Genomic DNA, 16724 nt, shown 5'->3' on the forward strand with positions numbered 1-16724 from the left:
TCCGTTATTTCTTTCATAACATAGGTGAGAATCATCTTTATACAAATTTTTGTTGAAAAAATCCTGAAACCCCCAAATTTATTGGTGATTGAAAAAAAATCCCATTGTTTTTGCCTATACATATAATTTCATGTCATTTTATTTTTTAAACAACTTAGTCCTGGCGTCCACTACAGAGGACATAGCATAACGTATGAATAAAATATTATTTTTCAAAAATGTTTTTTTACCATTTGTTTATTGTGCTCTAAACAGTGTGATGACATGGAAAAAAAACTAAATTCAAAAAACTTTTTTTTTCTGGGTCCCAGGAGGATATGGTCATGTTAGGATGTACTCCACCGATGGGGCATGTTGTCACATTTCACTTTCAATATTTCGGGGTAAATCTAGAAAAAAGTATACACTATTAATGAAACAAAACCACATAATTGTACTAGTCATGTGTGAAATTAATGTGGAAAAAATAAATACTCTGAACACTTAAGTAGATTTACACAAACTGAGAAAGTCAAAAATCATTACCAGTGCCATTTAATAAATTTAATACCTAATAAAATAAAGTAGGCTAATATCTAATAAATAAGAACAATCTAATGAATAAGTATAACCTAATGGAATAGCTACTAATGCTAGTATATAAAATTATTAGTAGAATGAAAATAGATACTAGTACGTTTTAGGATTAAATGTTAAAACGGTTTGCCATAAATTTCAATGTGCTACTTTTGTATACGCCTCTTTTAAAAACACGCATTGAGAGCGAGAAGCCCCGCCTTCGGTGGCAAAGAGGCGGGCAGGAGTTCAGCCAGACACGCCCTCAGCGGCAACAAGATTCAGCCATTTATGCCTCTATTAGACACACTTCTCAGCTGTGTGATGAGATGAAGCCTGAACAAATCCCATGCATAACTATTACCATGTAAGTTGTAATGTTTCTAAATATAACGATAGCTTGTGTGTTTTTGTGTTCTTATACCCCAGTAGTTTTGTCTGTTTGTGGGAAACTCAACCTGTTGATGTTAAGGAGAGTCAAAGACAGTCTATGCTGATTGTTTTCAGTGGATATATTAAGACAGTTATTTTTATAGTTTGTTTTATAGTGGGGTTATTAATATAATTGAATGTTTTAGCATGATTACTCCAATTGGTTGGTAGCTGGGAAATTAACCTCTAAAACATGTTTTTTTATTTTATTTATTAAATATAAATTCATACATTAATCTAAGTTCTTGTTAAAGAGACTCAAGAAGGAATAAAACGGTTGAAATCTATAAAGTTTACTAAATGACAAAACAGAGAGAACAAAAATAGTTAGATAGAGAGGGAGGCTTATATCCAGGGCTTCCAATGCAATGCACTTGTACATAATGATTAGGAATTTGGGATTATTTTCATAGTCGATTAATCTGTTGAATATTTTCTCGATTAATTATAGAGAAATTATAGGCCATTATAGCCTGTATTCTTTGCTTGACCATCTAAATCATCTAAATCTCTGTCATTCCACTATACAAGAGTAATCCATCTATTATCTTAAGTCTTGTTAGAAAACCAACTAAATAAAAATAAAATAAAATAAACCAACATAAAAATATCTGTTCTTGAAAATACTTTAAAAAAAAAGATTGTATGGAAGAGGAAGCTGCTGCTGTTAGGTTCTATTAGCTCAACAAGTAGCCTCAAGCTACACGACACAATATCATTTATTAACACTTTTACTTAAAGCTCACTTTAAAACACTATCGAGTATTTATATCATATTCCGGTCGCGGATTAAAATGGTTTCAAGTTAAAAAAAAAAGAAAAAGATTTTTAAATATGTTATATTTAGTATTTTATATGAAGCTAGGGTGTTTTTTAAGCTAGGGAAGCTAAAGTTAAGTTTACCTTAACTAGCATGCTTAACGTAAGGGTTAAGGCTATATGTACGGAACTTTTTTCCATCCCCCATTCACTTTCTGAAAAGAACAATATCCTCCATCTTGTTTGGAAGCTAAGCTAAGCTAACAGGCGCTATGGAGCCAGATGTGAAGTTACGACAATGGCGGAAGGTACTCAATATGATATGGAAGAACAGGATTTCGTAAGTCTGATGCTCGAATCAAATGTCCGTGGCGACCTTTACGAGCCGAAGCGAAGAGCAGCGGAGGCCGATGGAGGAGCAGGAGGCAGAAGACCTGAGGCGGACGAGGAGCCCGGACTGGCTCGAGCTGGGGCGGACTGGTGGTGCCTGTCCTCTCACTGTTCGCCTACGGACACACAGATAGAGTCTGTCCGCTGCAAAGAATTACAACGATGCCAATTTCTCCTGGACGAAATCTCTGAATCAGACGAGGACACGGACGTTTGTGTCGTGGACCATCCCTTTCTCGCACCGCATATGTTCTGACTGAACATCCCGCGACCGCGCAATAATTCACCATTTCGGAAGAAATACAAACGAGGAGTAATTCACTAATGAGTTCGCCAACTAACTAGACATTTTGTGTGAAGTGAATTTCAAGCTCTGGGTGTAGCTGACGTTAGCCTTGTAGACGGAAGAGTGATTTCTCCGATAGGCGGATATACGCTGTTCTGGATTAGTGGGAGTGGCTTGCGGAGCTGTGTGTTGTGGTGCATTGTGGGAGTTGTTGTCTTTCATACAAGTGCGCCCTAAAGTTACTTTCTGTCTTTTTTCGGTCAAGAAGGCACCAAATTCGATATTTATTTTACATTTCGACTACATATATGACCCACTTTCAATAAAGATCAATGTTCCCATGGGTGAAATGCTCCTTAAGTTGCATTTTTCAAAAAGATTGTGAGCTAGACTGTAAGTCAGTATCACTAAGGAATTACTACAACCTTTGAAACATGAAAAAACACTTTAGGTGAATTATAGTAATATGTTCATATTAATATTTGTGTACTGTACGTACAGTAAGGGAGGTATTTGTGAACATTTTACCTGTAAGTCAGTCTGGTCACTAGGGAATTACTACAACCTTTGAAACATTAAAAAAAAAAACACTAAGTGAATTACAGTAAGATTTTTGTGTCAATATTCGTGTACTGTACTTACAGTAAGGGAGGTATAGTTAAAATTTAGGAGAGCAGTGATGTTTGAACAGAATTTCCACTATGGTTTTTCGGACACCACTACAAATGGCTGTTCCCTCAAATAGTTGTTGGCAGGGCAACCCTACCTTTAAGTAGCCTAACATTTTTTTTTTTTTATTATTATTATGCAAGTGTTTTTGCAGTTGTATGAAATGCATTATAGTTTTATTTAGTAGTGTCTTGTAGTGATGGGAGAAACGAATCTTTTCAAAGCTTCGAACCAATTTGTTAGCAACATGATTCACTGTTTGGAAACGCAACACGCTGGCGACTCCTGCTGGTCAAACAGTGTAACTGCAACAAACAGACCAAACATGCAGAAAAACACCTTTTACAAACACACAGCAAAGTAAAATATCAAATTCCATTAACTTATCATCTAATAAGATTAAATATCAAGTGTCTGTATAATATGTGTTCTTTTATCAATGTTCAGGGCTTGTTTTGTTTGTTCCATGGCTCAGATAAACAGGCCAATAAGAGACTATTAACTACTATTATTCCTTTTAATTATACTAATGTCTAATTACACCGTCTACAGATGAATAAAACTGATCAGAGATCAGCTAAAAACCATAGACACTTTAATGTTTCACTGCTGAGGACAAATTCAGTGTATCTGCATGATTCTCACACACACGCGCACACATGTCCATTGTGCTTTCTATGATGGGAGAAACGAAGATAAAAAAGATTATAGTTTGATATTTTTTAATCATGTAAGATCCACATGTGGATGAACATCTTTAAAATGAAGTGAGTGTATAATGTGTGTGTCTGTCACATAACAAACCTTCTGTTTTCTCCTCAGGAGGAATCTCCTTCTCCTTCTTCTGCTGTGCTTTATCAGTTATAGCGGTCAGTATCATTTATGTTATTGTTATTATTATTATTATTAGTTCAAGCTAAAAGTTCTAGGGCCCTATCTTGCACCCAGCGTAACTGACTTTGTACAGCGTATCATTCCCTGCACCCGACGCACGAGTCTATCATACTTAATCATAATACACCCGTGAATGGAGACTCTCTGTCTCGGTCATACATTCAGTCACATACAAGGACATACACATACATATATTAATAAGAATATGTATCGACACCACATTAATCTAATTACCATCATATTTCTAATATTCTGAATATAATTAAGTGCAAACATAATAGAACATTACATTTCTTCCACATCATCAACATTTATAAATGTTCAAATGTGGCACAGCTAATATTGTTGGCTCCTTATTACCTACAATTATACATATAAATCTATTTGACTAAAAAAAGAATAGTTAATGATAACATTGATCACAGAGAATAGAGAGAAACAGTACATGTTTTTTTCAGTATTGATTCTTTGTATTGAATTAATTTTATTCTGTATCTGTGTGTAGAATCCTCAGCTGTAGGAAACACTCCTCGATCTGTGACGGGGAAAACAGGAGAGAGCGTCACCCTGACATGTGAATCTGAGGACAGAGAGATTACTCGTATTGTTTTAAGCAGACAGTCAAAAAACATCCTTGATTGTCAGACTGAAGAATGTAAGAGTAAAAATGGCCGAGTGTTTAAAGAAGGATCATGTGACATCATCATCAAGGATCTGACATTCAGTGACGCTGGGAAATACATTCTGAGAGTCTATTACAGTAATGATCAATCAAAGCTGGAGTATCATCTTCATATTCATGGTAAAGTCAAAACTGATCAACATGTGCTTTCATGATTTCCTGATAATGTTAACAGTTTAATATCTAAAACTATTGTGTGCAGGGCCTGCGATCAGCAAACACATTTTGTAACAATTATTCAATATCCAGATTAGATTTTCAGTGGCTGTTTTTTAAATTATTACATTCAGTTCCTTTAAAGGGGTCATATAATGCCGTTTTTGTACAAGCAAATATGATTCTTTAGGGTATAAATTAAAAGTTTGTAATATACTTTAATTAAAAATTCTCATTAGTATATAAGAAAACACTAATTTTACCTGGTCAAAAACAGCTCTGTTTTCAGCACGCCGTTTAATGCCGAGTTCAGACTGCACGATTTTAGCCCCGATTTTGGCTCGCCGACAGGTTTTGAGAAATCGCCGACAAATGCCCGAAATCACAGGCAAATCGGTGCTCGTTCACGCGAGTGACAATCACGCAGTGTTAATGAGCAAAGACGTGATCTGAGAGAATCGCCGACGCCCGTGAGATATTTGGCATGCTAAATATCTGGACCTGTCGGCGATTGAAAATCCTGCTGTGTGAAAGTGTTCTGACTGAAAACTACATCGGCGATGACCGACAGCCAATGAGAGAGCAAGATACAGAGCAGCGGGGAGTTCGGGGAGGAGTTATAGGCCAGAATATCAGTATTTTAATAGATATATTTACAATTATATCAAACAGAAACAAAGCACAAACATTTGCTTGACCAGCAGTTGCAAAATTATTTATTTACCCCCAACTCTCTTTGCAGAACACACAGTCCTTGCTCCCCTCGTCTTCCCAGCCATTTCCTCATGCATGTTTTTCACAGACAATTTGGATCGCAAGCTTCTTGCAGGCTATCATTTTTAATAACAATTTCAGTCTCGCGTGAGAACTGCGGTCTTACGCACGCGGGATTTTGCGTTATTTCCTTATCACTTCTCGCGTGTGTTTGGTTGCGAAACGTAGTTTGCGGGCCAGACAGGAGTTGTCGGCGATTCTTCCTCCTGAAAGTCATGCAGTGTGAAACCTCCTGTCGCCGATGTATTGTGCAGTGTGAACACACCAGCAACTGAATGTTACCCCAGATAGTCACGCAGTGTGAAAAGAACAGTGACCCGACTACTTTGAAAATCGTGCAGTCTGAACTCGGCTTCAGTGCATGTGTCTTTAAATGATAATGAGCTTTGCTCACCCCGCCCCTCTGTTCTGTGCGTACACCGTTTCTAACACAATAACCATAACGCGGTGTTCATTATAAACGTGGGATTATGAATTATATTGAGAACGTCGTACATAGAAATCATGCCTGAGTGTAAACAGCCGCATTCATCGTGAAGCGTGCAGCAAGCGATTTGCAAAGATTAATATAAAGATTAATGTGACCCCTAGGGGGCGCTCCAACGCACACAATTTGATTATCTTAACTAGAAAACCCAAACAGCGCTCCCCTTTAAACTATTTAGGCAGGTTGTTTTCAATGAAAGAATGAAAATGGTGTACTGATGTACTCAATTATAGTTTTTATTAAACACTAAACAATACACTGATTGGCAATCAGAGCAGACAGTTCCACGAAGGTAACAGCGAACAATTCACAGTGAATAAAGGTCTCATAGCAAATGAGTTATGTGATACTGTTCACATACACACACACACTGCAAGAAACACTTCAAACCAAATCGGCCGTATGTACATACATTAACACAGCATTTCACACAACACACTAGTAAACATTGCAAAATAGTCACTGTCCCCAAAGGAGATATGGCACAATGCCCATAGGCCGAATGTTGAATTATAACGATTGCCAAACAGACAAAAAAACAAAAACATTTAAATGAACAAGCTACCACTAGCAGGACTCCATCCTAGGCCCACCTTGGTCCAGGTCATCAAAGAACAGTGGCGGCAGATCCCCAAGACACACACACATACATACAAAGAAATAAAAAGTAAAACAAAATGATTAAACCCAGGAAAAACAGTGGCTAGTGACAGACGACGGCAATTCTCGTTTTTCTCTGGACACCAGCCTAGATGATTTACAGCTATATGCCCCGTAACAATAAAGTTAAACGGTGTGAATGACTAATAGCTGTGCACTCTCCTCAGTGTTGCTTATGCTGCAAACCCGTGTAGAATCACTACTCGCTATAATATGAGCAAGTTTCTGTAGACTCGTAACTGCTGGTACCATTTACTGGTCACCATACACGCAGACGCCAGACCGAATTTCTCCCGTTTACACAGCCGATACACCAAGAGGCTCACTCTTCAACTCACACCGCATTAATGTTTTTCTGTTCATGTCTCACGACACATTTAAAGGGACGCGTCACTTACGCCACCTGATCCAAATAATCAGTGCCGATGAGCAGGCCTTAAAGGTACACTTCCCATCTCGACCATCCTGCCCGCTACATTAATATAAAGGTCAATAAAACGTTACACTCACTTCAGTTCTTCTGGAGGAGCAGCAGGAACACGAATAGTTGGTACAGATCTTTTTTTCAGGAGCAGCTTCTTAGCAAAACCAGCTTTATAACGTTACTGGCCCTCGTTTGTAAAGCAGTCTGGTGTGTGAAATGATTCACGCAAACATGAAAGCATTGACGTTGATCGTGGGGAATATTCCCTTCAAAAACAAACTCAGCCACTGAGTCTTCAGCGGTTCGGCTTTAGGAACATCACAATGATGCTGTGCTCGTTATTACACCCAAGAACACCACAATCACTGAGACGCCATTCTGCTCCAGCGTATCAACAACGGCGGACTATGATTGACAGCTCGCTCAGGAGCGGGGGCGGGTCTGTGTTGAAACACTGCTGTCAATCAACAATCGTGGGAGGGGCGTCACACAGTCGGACAGCTTTATTTGAGACGGGGAAAACATATAAGAAGATTAAAAAAAACACTGGATGGATTTTTATCATTTTATGATGGTTGTGTACAGGCACTGCCAACACACACTTCAGTACAATCAACTTGTAAAAGTGCATGTACCATTATATGACCCCTTTAATCTTAAATATATGCGTATGGCCTTGATTGATTGACACCATTATAATAATAATGATTAATGATGAATGTGTGTGTTCCTCCTCAGATGAGATCTCTGTGCAGAAAGGAGAGGAGCTGAAGTTGGATGTTCTGTTGATCAATGCTGATAAAGTGGAGAGAAACTCTAGTGAAGGCTGGACAGAGGTGTGGACGAGAGGTCACGGGTTCAGCAGTGATCGACTGACCGTCAGTGACGAGACTCTGATCATTAATGAGTTTACAGTCACTGACACTGGAACATACAGAGTTCTGGATTATGAAGGAGTAACCTTGATCACAGTCTCAGTCACAGGTGAGAGAAGATCAGTGGATGAGGAGAGATATTTGAGCTGATTTTTAATCAGGATTTGAACAGAAAATTGATGCTAAACTGTGTGTGAGTAACTTTTCAATCTCCTCTACAGAAACTGGCTCAGGATCAAAGGGAAAACGGGATACTGATGATAATCTCAAACCTAAAGAACAACGTAGTAAGTAAATTGAGAGATTTACAAACTCTTTAAGCAGTGAAATTATAAAACAAACAACATTTTAAAAACTGTGTTCTCTTCCCTCCTTCCTCCGGCTGTAGAGATCAGGATTATTGTGCCATCAGTGTGTGGAGCTCTGGCTCTGGTGGTTCTGGTGGGTGTGATTGTTGTCTACAAGAAACACCAACGTGAGAACAGGAACGCTGAACATGAACACTACCAAGGGGTCCCAGTGAAAGAAATAGAAAAGTAGTCCAGAACATCTAGGCGGATGATGTGACGAAAAATTATATTTGATTTAAATTCGGGCGGGTGGCGGGTGGCGGTTGAACCAGTCAAATTTTGCCAAAAGTTTGCCACTAAGCAAACCTGCGAGCTCTGAGCCCAGCTGTCAGTACTATTGGAGGAGGCCTAAACGTCTCGTAGATGAGACTGCCTGGGTTATTTTGTTATTTTCTTTCGATATTAGTTATATTTTAAAACAGCCAATCGTAGCCTACCACTCGTGGAATAGGCATTAAAAAGAGAGACAGATATGGTCTGATATTAGGCCTGTCGCAATAATTAAATAACCGTCTGATCGCGATTATTTGATCTAACCGCAATTGTTTCAGACAACCGCGATTATTGCGCTCTTTTATAGGCCTACGGCACAAGGGGAGTCATGGACCAAAATAAATAGACAAGCACTAATTACGTTTTCCAGCAATATATTCAAAGTCATCTGAAGCCATTCCATAGCTTAATGTAAGGGACAGTAGTATATTTACATTGTTAAATTAAAGTTCACAAACTCGTCTGCAGCTGTCAATCATTCCGTTCAGCATTCAAACTCTGCAGCATTCAGCATTCAAACAGCGCGCATCGTCCGGTTACGACAGGATACACGGTAAAACTTTCTCCAATGTGACATTGATGTTATAATGCTTGATCTGTAGATAAAGGGCTGTGGATTTGCATAAAATGACTTTATTTTAGTTTTTTGCTGTTTCTAAATGACTCACTCGCTACCATGTGCCTACACAGCACAAGGACTATGAATTGGCATCAGACGCACAATAACTGGAGTTTAAAACTGTGAAGAAACAAATGATCAATAAACTGTTGGACTGATATACATTAGGCTTTGTGCCGTGAACTTTTAAATGCGCACTTGTGCAGCGCTGCGCACTGTGACTCCATGTTGCATTAAGCACATCATTCTGCACCCGCGATGCGCATACGCGCTTTGTTCCGCTCTGTTTTGAAGCGTATCATATTATCATGATTTGTGCACATTTGTTTTTATTAACATGTTTAGATTTTATTAAATTACTGTGCAGATGTTTTCAAAAATGACTTTTTGCTGCTGATTTATACACTTACTAACTTTAATAAACAAATTGTCATAGCTATTGAATATATTTATTTAATATTTAAAGGTGTTAACTGTAATCTTACACTGCAAAATGATAACTTACAAAGGATTAAATTCATCACAATTATTTAATGAATGAAGCACAAAGCCCTAAAACTGACAATTAATCGGCATAACCGCAATTATTTTTTAGACAATTAATCGTCAGCCAAATTTCATAATCGTGACAGGCCTATCTGATATGACTCAGAAATGACGTCGGGCAATGGCAGCGCGAGATGTTCAGAAGAACGCAAGAGCTAAACTTCTACAAGCTCAATAACATCCACATAAAAAATAAAAAAACAAAAGTAAGAAAAATAGTCATAACTTTGCCAATTAATTAGATGTGCAAGGCAAGCAGACATGGTTTTGGGTTGTTGTGGTGGACAATTAAAAATGTGAATATTCACGTTTCACAGTTGTGCGGTGGACTTCCAGCAAGTTAAAACATATTTTTTAAAGAGCCGTTTGTGAGTCAAAAGAGCCGGATTGCCCATCACATCAAGACACGTCCGACTGCAATGTTAGTTTGACTACGCGTCTCCTGAGATCCCTTCATCTGATGGAGGCATCCTTCACTGCCTTTGATATCCCACAATCCTGTGACATTTGAATTGTTTATTTATTGATTTATTTAAATGTTTATTTCAAAACATTATGATTTAAATGTATAAGGAAATTTTGTGTAATTTTGTTTAACAATAACAGAGTTATTGTTTCCATTTAATCCGTCAACTGATGAATTGTGAATGTGTGTCTGTCAGGCTTGTGCACAATTCAGAATTGAATTGAATTTGAATTGATGTAAAAAACAGGATCTAGAATTACAATTCGAATTTGAATTAAAGGAAGCAGAATTGCAATTCAATAAAAATTAAAAGAAATTCATATGCATATTTTAAGTGAAATTAAGCTTTACAGTATATGTCAGATATGATTGCATTATAAATTACATTAGTTTGATTACATTAAAAGGATATGTTTTCCCCCAGCAATGAATGTTAAAAGCTCTAGTCACAGAACAAATAATTAAGTTTGATTTATTGTAATTGTAATTTTGTGGAACATGATGGAACATGACTCCATTTCCCAGAATGCTTTACTTTACTTTGTCAAACTGTGTAAGACAAACAGTGTTTGTGTGAGCAATTCATAAATATATATTTGCATAAAAAATATATATGTATATGTTGCTTTTGTGTGTTTAATTGGTCGTCTGCACTGTTCTTTGTGAATCTGCAAGTATGTGTTGTGAAAAAAAAAATGCTGTACTGTATGTATATTTATAATAAATATTTATATATTTAAGTGTTTTGTGGACAATTTTTTCTCTTTACGAAAAGAAAGCTGTAAATTATACAGTGTAACCACCCAAAGTTTGGTTACTGTTCTTTTTCTAATACCACTACTATGCAGTAGGGGGCTCTATGTGTCATGCTCCTTTGTATATAACCATGTGGGAGAAGAAGTCAGGTTATGGGGTGGAAAGGGAAGCATGGTTCTTCTCTCGTAGTTCACCCATGCTGTTTAGAGTCCTGTGCTGCGTTCCAGTCCACTTTTAGACACGCACTTGCGAACTTCCCTAAGCACTTCCCCTTGGGGGAATTCCTGCCGCCATTTTGAAGTGCGTTCCACTTCGTGAAGTGGACGAGGGAAGTTTATATGGACAGACCCTCGTTCCCTCGATTTTGACCGAGGGAGCGAGTCTGCTTCAAATGTACACTTCAGGCACCTATATGTCCCACAATGCAACACGATTGTGACGTCACCACATATCTCATCTAATCACCACCACAACAGACAACTCTATGATATATTAATTATATATATTTTTTGTTTAAAACAACCCAAACACACATAAACATTTGGATGCTGCATTAAACAAATTCTTAAAGGAAAAAAAAATGTAAATAATAAATCAACTCCACAGCTGATTCCAAGTGATCAAGGGCTTAGGACGTTCCAGTTCAGCCCATTGCAGTTTCCGCCAGTAGTGGGCACTCGCAATGACGTACATCCGAGTGAACGAGACGGAGGGAAGTTTGCGAGTGAAGGGCATGACAGTTTTGGACTGGAACGCAGCACAGGGGCCCGTTCTTGGGAGACTTACCCTTTGGAAAGTTTACGCAGGAGGAAAAGTTGAAGAAGCGATGATAAAAGTTCTTCGAGTTGCTGTCACCTAATGAAGAGAAGACAAGGAACTTTATTGGAAGAAATGGGGAAACGTGACAAAGGAGTGAAAACGATGTCGGGTAGGCAAAGCTGTGCTGGAAATGGGCCAGAATGGGCTAACTCGGATGACACTGAGAATGAAGATCATATGGAGTTTAGTCAGGAGAGAGATAGAATAAGAGAGAAACGGGGTGGTGAAAGTGGAAAAGAGGGGTCAAAGAAATTCAGAAATTGCGTGGAGAAGAGAAACATGTGGAATAGGGGGGTGATTTGGGGGATCCCTGTTGATGTAAATGTGGATGAAATAAAAGCAAACTTAAAAGGAGGGAAAGTGAAAGATGCCCGAAGAATGACCAGCTTTAAGAATGGGGTGAGACAAGTAAGTTAAAGTGTGTTGTTGGAATTTGAGGATGAAATGCTTCCTAACCGAGTATCCCTAGGATATATGATGTATAATGTGAGAGAATACGTTCCTAAACCTTTGAGATGTTTTAAATGCCAGAGGTTTGGTCACACAGCCATGAATTGCAAAGGGAAGAGAAGGTGTGCTAGATGTGGTGAGGACCATGAGTATGAGAAATGTAGAAGGGATGTGCAACCGAAATGCTGTAACTGTGGTGGAAATCACAGTGTGGCATATGGGGGATGTGAAATAATGAAAAGGCAGGTTGAGATTCAGCAGGTCAGAGTGAAAAATAAAATATCATATGCAGAGGCTGTTGGACTGATGAATCACAGGGATGAAAGAGTAGTAAATGAGGCAAGGGAGAATCTGAATAATGATCAACATGAACAGATAAAAGGGGGTAAAGTTCTGGTTGATCTAAGGAAATTAGTCATCTTTATAGCAGGGGTCATCAATGCTACCACTGAGGCAAAGTCAAAAACGGAAAGGATACAAATAATAGTAAAGGCAGCAGTGAACCATCTTAGCCTGAATGATTTGTCCTGGGAAGAGGTGAGGAATGAGTTGAGTGCTCAGGCCAGTCAGGAAGCTTCATCTGTTGGCTGATATTATGGTTCTTATTCTTCAATGGAATGCAAGAAGCTTGGTGGCAAATGGGCAAGAATTTAAGTATTTTATCAGTTCGTTACCAACTACACCTGATGTAATCTGTATACAAGAAACATGGTTATCACAGAAATTAGATTTTAGTATATATAATTATGTTAGTGTAAGGAATGATAGGGAAGATGGTGTAGGGGGTGGGTGTGCTACATTTATCAAGAAGAGTATTCCATATCAAGTTATATCAAAAGGAAGGGAGGAAGAGTATATTATTGTTAAAATATGGACTAAGCAAGAGAAGTTTTCTGTGGTAAATTATTATAATCCATGTAGAAGATTAGATGGTAATAAATTAAATCAGATTGTTGAACTAGCAAGTGACCGCATTGTTTTATGTGGAGATTTTAATGCCCATAGTTCATTATGGGGAGGGGGGAGAACTGATGTAAATGGGCTAATAATAGAACAGTTGTTGGATGAGTTTGATTTGGTATGCATTAATGATGGGAGAAGCACAAGAATAGATGTTCACACGGGTAAAAGTTCAGCACTTGATTTAACACTAGTGTCAAAAGAGGTGGCAGGTATTTGTGAGTGGGAGTTATGGGAGGAATCAACTATGGGTAGTGATCATTTTCCTGTTTTATGTAAGTTAGGTGTGAGAAAGGATGAGAGGGAAGAAGGAAGAGAGGATAAATGGATATTAAATAAGGCTATGTGGGGTAAATTTGAATGTCTATGTGAGGAGGCGAGTAGTGAAATTGATTTAAGCCAGGATATAGATGAAATTGAAGAAAAGTTTAAAGAAGTACTGATTAGAGTGGCTAACTTATGTATTCCAAAAAGCAAAGGAACAATGAATAGGAAACCAGTTCCATGGTGGACGGAAGAGTGTGGGAAAAGCATTAAAGTAAGAAATAAGGCATTTAAAATGCTGAAGAGTAATCTTAACTTCCAAAGATTGATAGAATACAAAAAGGCCCAGGCTCAAGTTAGGAAAGTAGTAAAGAAGGCAAAAAGAGACAGTTGGAGAGAATATTGTAATAAAGAGAATATTGTAATAAAATAGGTAGAACGACTCCATTAGGAAATGTGTGGGGAATGATAAGGAAAATGAGGGGAATTAGAAAGGACTGGCAGTTTCCAGTTTTAAAAGCAGGAGAAACTATAGCAGTAACAAATAGGGAAAAAGCTGATATCATAGCTAAGGCCTTGGTTGAAATTCATAGTTCTAGTAATCTGTCAGAGGCTGGGAAAAGAGGAAGAGAAGTGACTAGAGATGCATACCCAGAGGCACTAATAAGAAAGGAAAGTACAGAGGATGCTATGGATTCCCCTTTTACATTAAGTGAAATGAAACGGGCAATAGATAAAGCTAAGGTAACTGCTCCAGGAAAAGATCAGATTAGTTATAGTATGTTGAAACAGTTTGGAATTTTAATGCAAATGAAACTTTTAGGTATATATAATAAGAGCTGGGAAGAAGGGAGATTACCAATAAGTTGGAAAGAGGCTATTATTATACCTATAGCAAAACCAGGTAAGGATTCAACGAATCCAGCAAATTACAGGCCCATTGCCCTTACGTCGCATGTTGGGAAAATTATGGAACGGATGATTGTAGAAAGAATGACATTTTATATAGAAAGTAAATATCTTTTATCCCCTTATCAAAGTGGGTTTAGGAAAGGACGGGGAACAATGGACTCTGTGGTTTGCTTGGAAACAGAAATTAGGAAAGCTATGATAAATAAGGAATCGGTTATGGCAGTTTTCTTGGATGTGGAAAAAGCTTATGATATGGTATGGAAAGAGGGGCTATTGATTAAATTAGATAAAATGGGTATTAAGGGAAGAGTTTTTAATTGGGTCAAAAGTTTTTTATCTGAAAGGTATATTCAGGTTAAAATTGGTGCTTCAGTGTCTAATAAATTCAAAGTGGATAATGGCACCCCGCAGGGTAGTGTGATAAGCCCATTACTTTTTTCTATTATGATTAATGATGTTTTTAGTAAAATAAGGTATGATATTGGGAAATCATTATTTGCTGATGACGCTGCCCTTTGGAAAAATGGTAAGAGCTTGTTGTTAGTTCAAGAGAAGATACAGGAAGCTGTAGGTTTAATTGAAGAATGGTCTTATTCATGGGGTTTTAAATTTTCAGTGGAAAAGACAAAGATGATGGTTTTTACTCAAAAGAGGGATAGGGTGGCTAAGGTGTTATTGTATGGGAATCAAATTGAGCAGGTAAATTACTTTCGGTTTTTAGGGGTAACATTTGACTCTAAACTAACTTGGACAGAGCAGGTAAGGATAGTAGAGGAAAAGTGTAAGAAGATTTTAAATATAATGAGGTGCTTAACTGGGATAGAGTGGGGTTCTAGTAAAGGAGCCTTAAGAGGGATATATGTGGCTTTAGTAAGACCAGTGATTGAATATGGAAGTATAGTGTTTAGATCTGCATCGAAAACATCATTAAAGAGACTGGAAATTATACAAAATCAAGCACTACGAATTTGTTGTGGAGCCATAAGGTCCTCTCCGGCTTGTGCAGTACAAGTTGAGGTGGGCGAGCTTCCATTAAGTTTAAGATTTGAGCAACTGATGATGAACTATTGGACTAATCTAAAAGGGCATAATGAAAGATGGCATCCTACAGTTAAATGTCTTATTCCTTGTTGGGAAAGTGGGAAGGCTAAGATAGAATGTTTTGCTTGGGCATCTAGTAAAATAGCAATTGAAATGAAATTGCTGGAGAATAAGTTCAGTCCTATTGTTCCTTTTTCAAGTACGCCGCCTTGGTTGTTTTCGCCACTAATTATAGACTTCAATATTCAAGGAGAAATAAAAAGACTTAATGGGAAAGGAAACTGGGTAGAAAAAGTGGAGGACAGAATAAGGTCTATATATAATTCATTTATAGCTGCATTTACGGATGGTTCAAAAGATCCTAAGAGTGGTGTTACTGGTTTTGCATTCACTATTCCAGAATTAAAGATAAATGTTAAGGAAAGAACCTCTGATCATTTGACAGTATTTACTGTGGAAATGTTAGCTATTTTAAGGGTATTACAGTGGGTAGAGGAAAACAAAATTACCAAGGTGCTAATTTGCTCGGATAGTTTATCAGCATTAATGTCTCTTCAGTCGTTATCATCTAATAGTAGACTTGATATTGTGTACGAAATTTATGAGACTGTATATAGACTGCAACATATTAATGCAGCGGTCAGAGTTTTGTGGATTCCAGCTCATAGGGGGATTGAGGGAAATGAGACAGCAGATATGTTGGCTAAGCAAGCTTTGAAACTCGACAGAATTACAAAAGTGGCACTAAGTAAAGCTGAAGTTAAAGTAAAAATAAAGGAAAATATTATGAAGACATGGCAGAGACAATGGGATGAAGGGAAGAAAGGGCGACATTTGTACAATATTGTGCAAGAAGTAGGGAAAAGGAAATCTATAGATCGATGTACTAGAGAAAGTAGCATTATTTCGAGGTTGAAATTAGGACATACTGGATTAAATAAAACTATGTATTTATTGAAAAAGCACCCTTCAGGTTTGTGTGATTGTGGAGGGGGAGAGGAATCAGCTGAACATGTGATTAGTGAATGTGTTAAATATGGAAATCAAAGGATAAAATTAAAAGAGGAATTACTGAAATTTGGGGAAAATGTGTTGAACCTTAAAAATCTTTTTAAAATTGGAGAGCAGGTAATGGGAGCTTTGTTTAACTTCTTGAAAGAAACTGGTTTAATGAAAAGGATTTAATTGAGTGGTGAAGTTATTATAAAGGTAGAAGGTAAAGTGA

General features: G+C 37.7%; 3 protein-coding genes across 3 annotated transcripts in view; 2 read left to right on the plus strand and 1 right to left on the minus strand.

The window, feature by feature from the left end:
* Positions 1-16724, minus strand: part of LOC308697127 (uncharacterized protein) — a 377069-nt gene that overhangs the window by 350362 nt on the left and 9983 nt on the right. The window lies entirely within an intron of this gene.
* The window catches only part of LOC308697126 (uncharacterized protein), an 874503-nt gene that overhangs the window by 60556 nt on the left and 797223 nt on the right, over positions 1-16724 (plus strand). The window lies entirely within an intron of this gene.
* Positions 838-10018, plus strand: LOC308697160 (uncharacterized protein). Its single transcript, XM_081376300.1, has 6 exons — positions 838-922; positions 3914-3960; positions 4491-4787; positions 7907-8152; positions 8265-8330; positions 8432-10018. The coding sequence occupies exons 1-6, from the start codon at positions 885-887 to the stop codon at positions 8581-8583; spliced, it is 846 nt and encodes a 281-aa protein (XP_081232426.1). The 5' UTR covers positions 838-884; the 3' UTR covers positions 8584-10018.

This window comes from Scardinius erythrophthalmus, assembly GCF_964197995.2.
Source record: "Scardinius erythrophthalmus genome assembly, chromosome: 10".
Taxonomy (NCBI): domain Eukaryota; kingdom Metazoa; phylum Chordata; class Actinopteri; order Cypriniformes; family Leuciscidae; genus Scardinius; species Scardinius erythrophthalmus.

Excerpts from the sequence above, each read along its gene's own strand:
- LOC308697160 (XM_081376300.1), top strand. The coding sequence starts at position 885 with ATGAAGCCTGAACAAATCCCATGCATAACTATTACCAT. Across the intron at positions 923-3,913 it reads CCATGCATAACTATTACCAT|GAGGAATCTCCTTCTCCTTC; the intron begins GTAAGTTGTAAT and ends TTTTCTCCTCAG. Across the intron at positions 3,961-4,490 it reads GTGCTTTATCAGTTATAGCG|AATCCTCAGCTGTAGGAAAC; the intron begins GTCAGTATCATT and ends ATCTGTGTGTAG.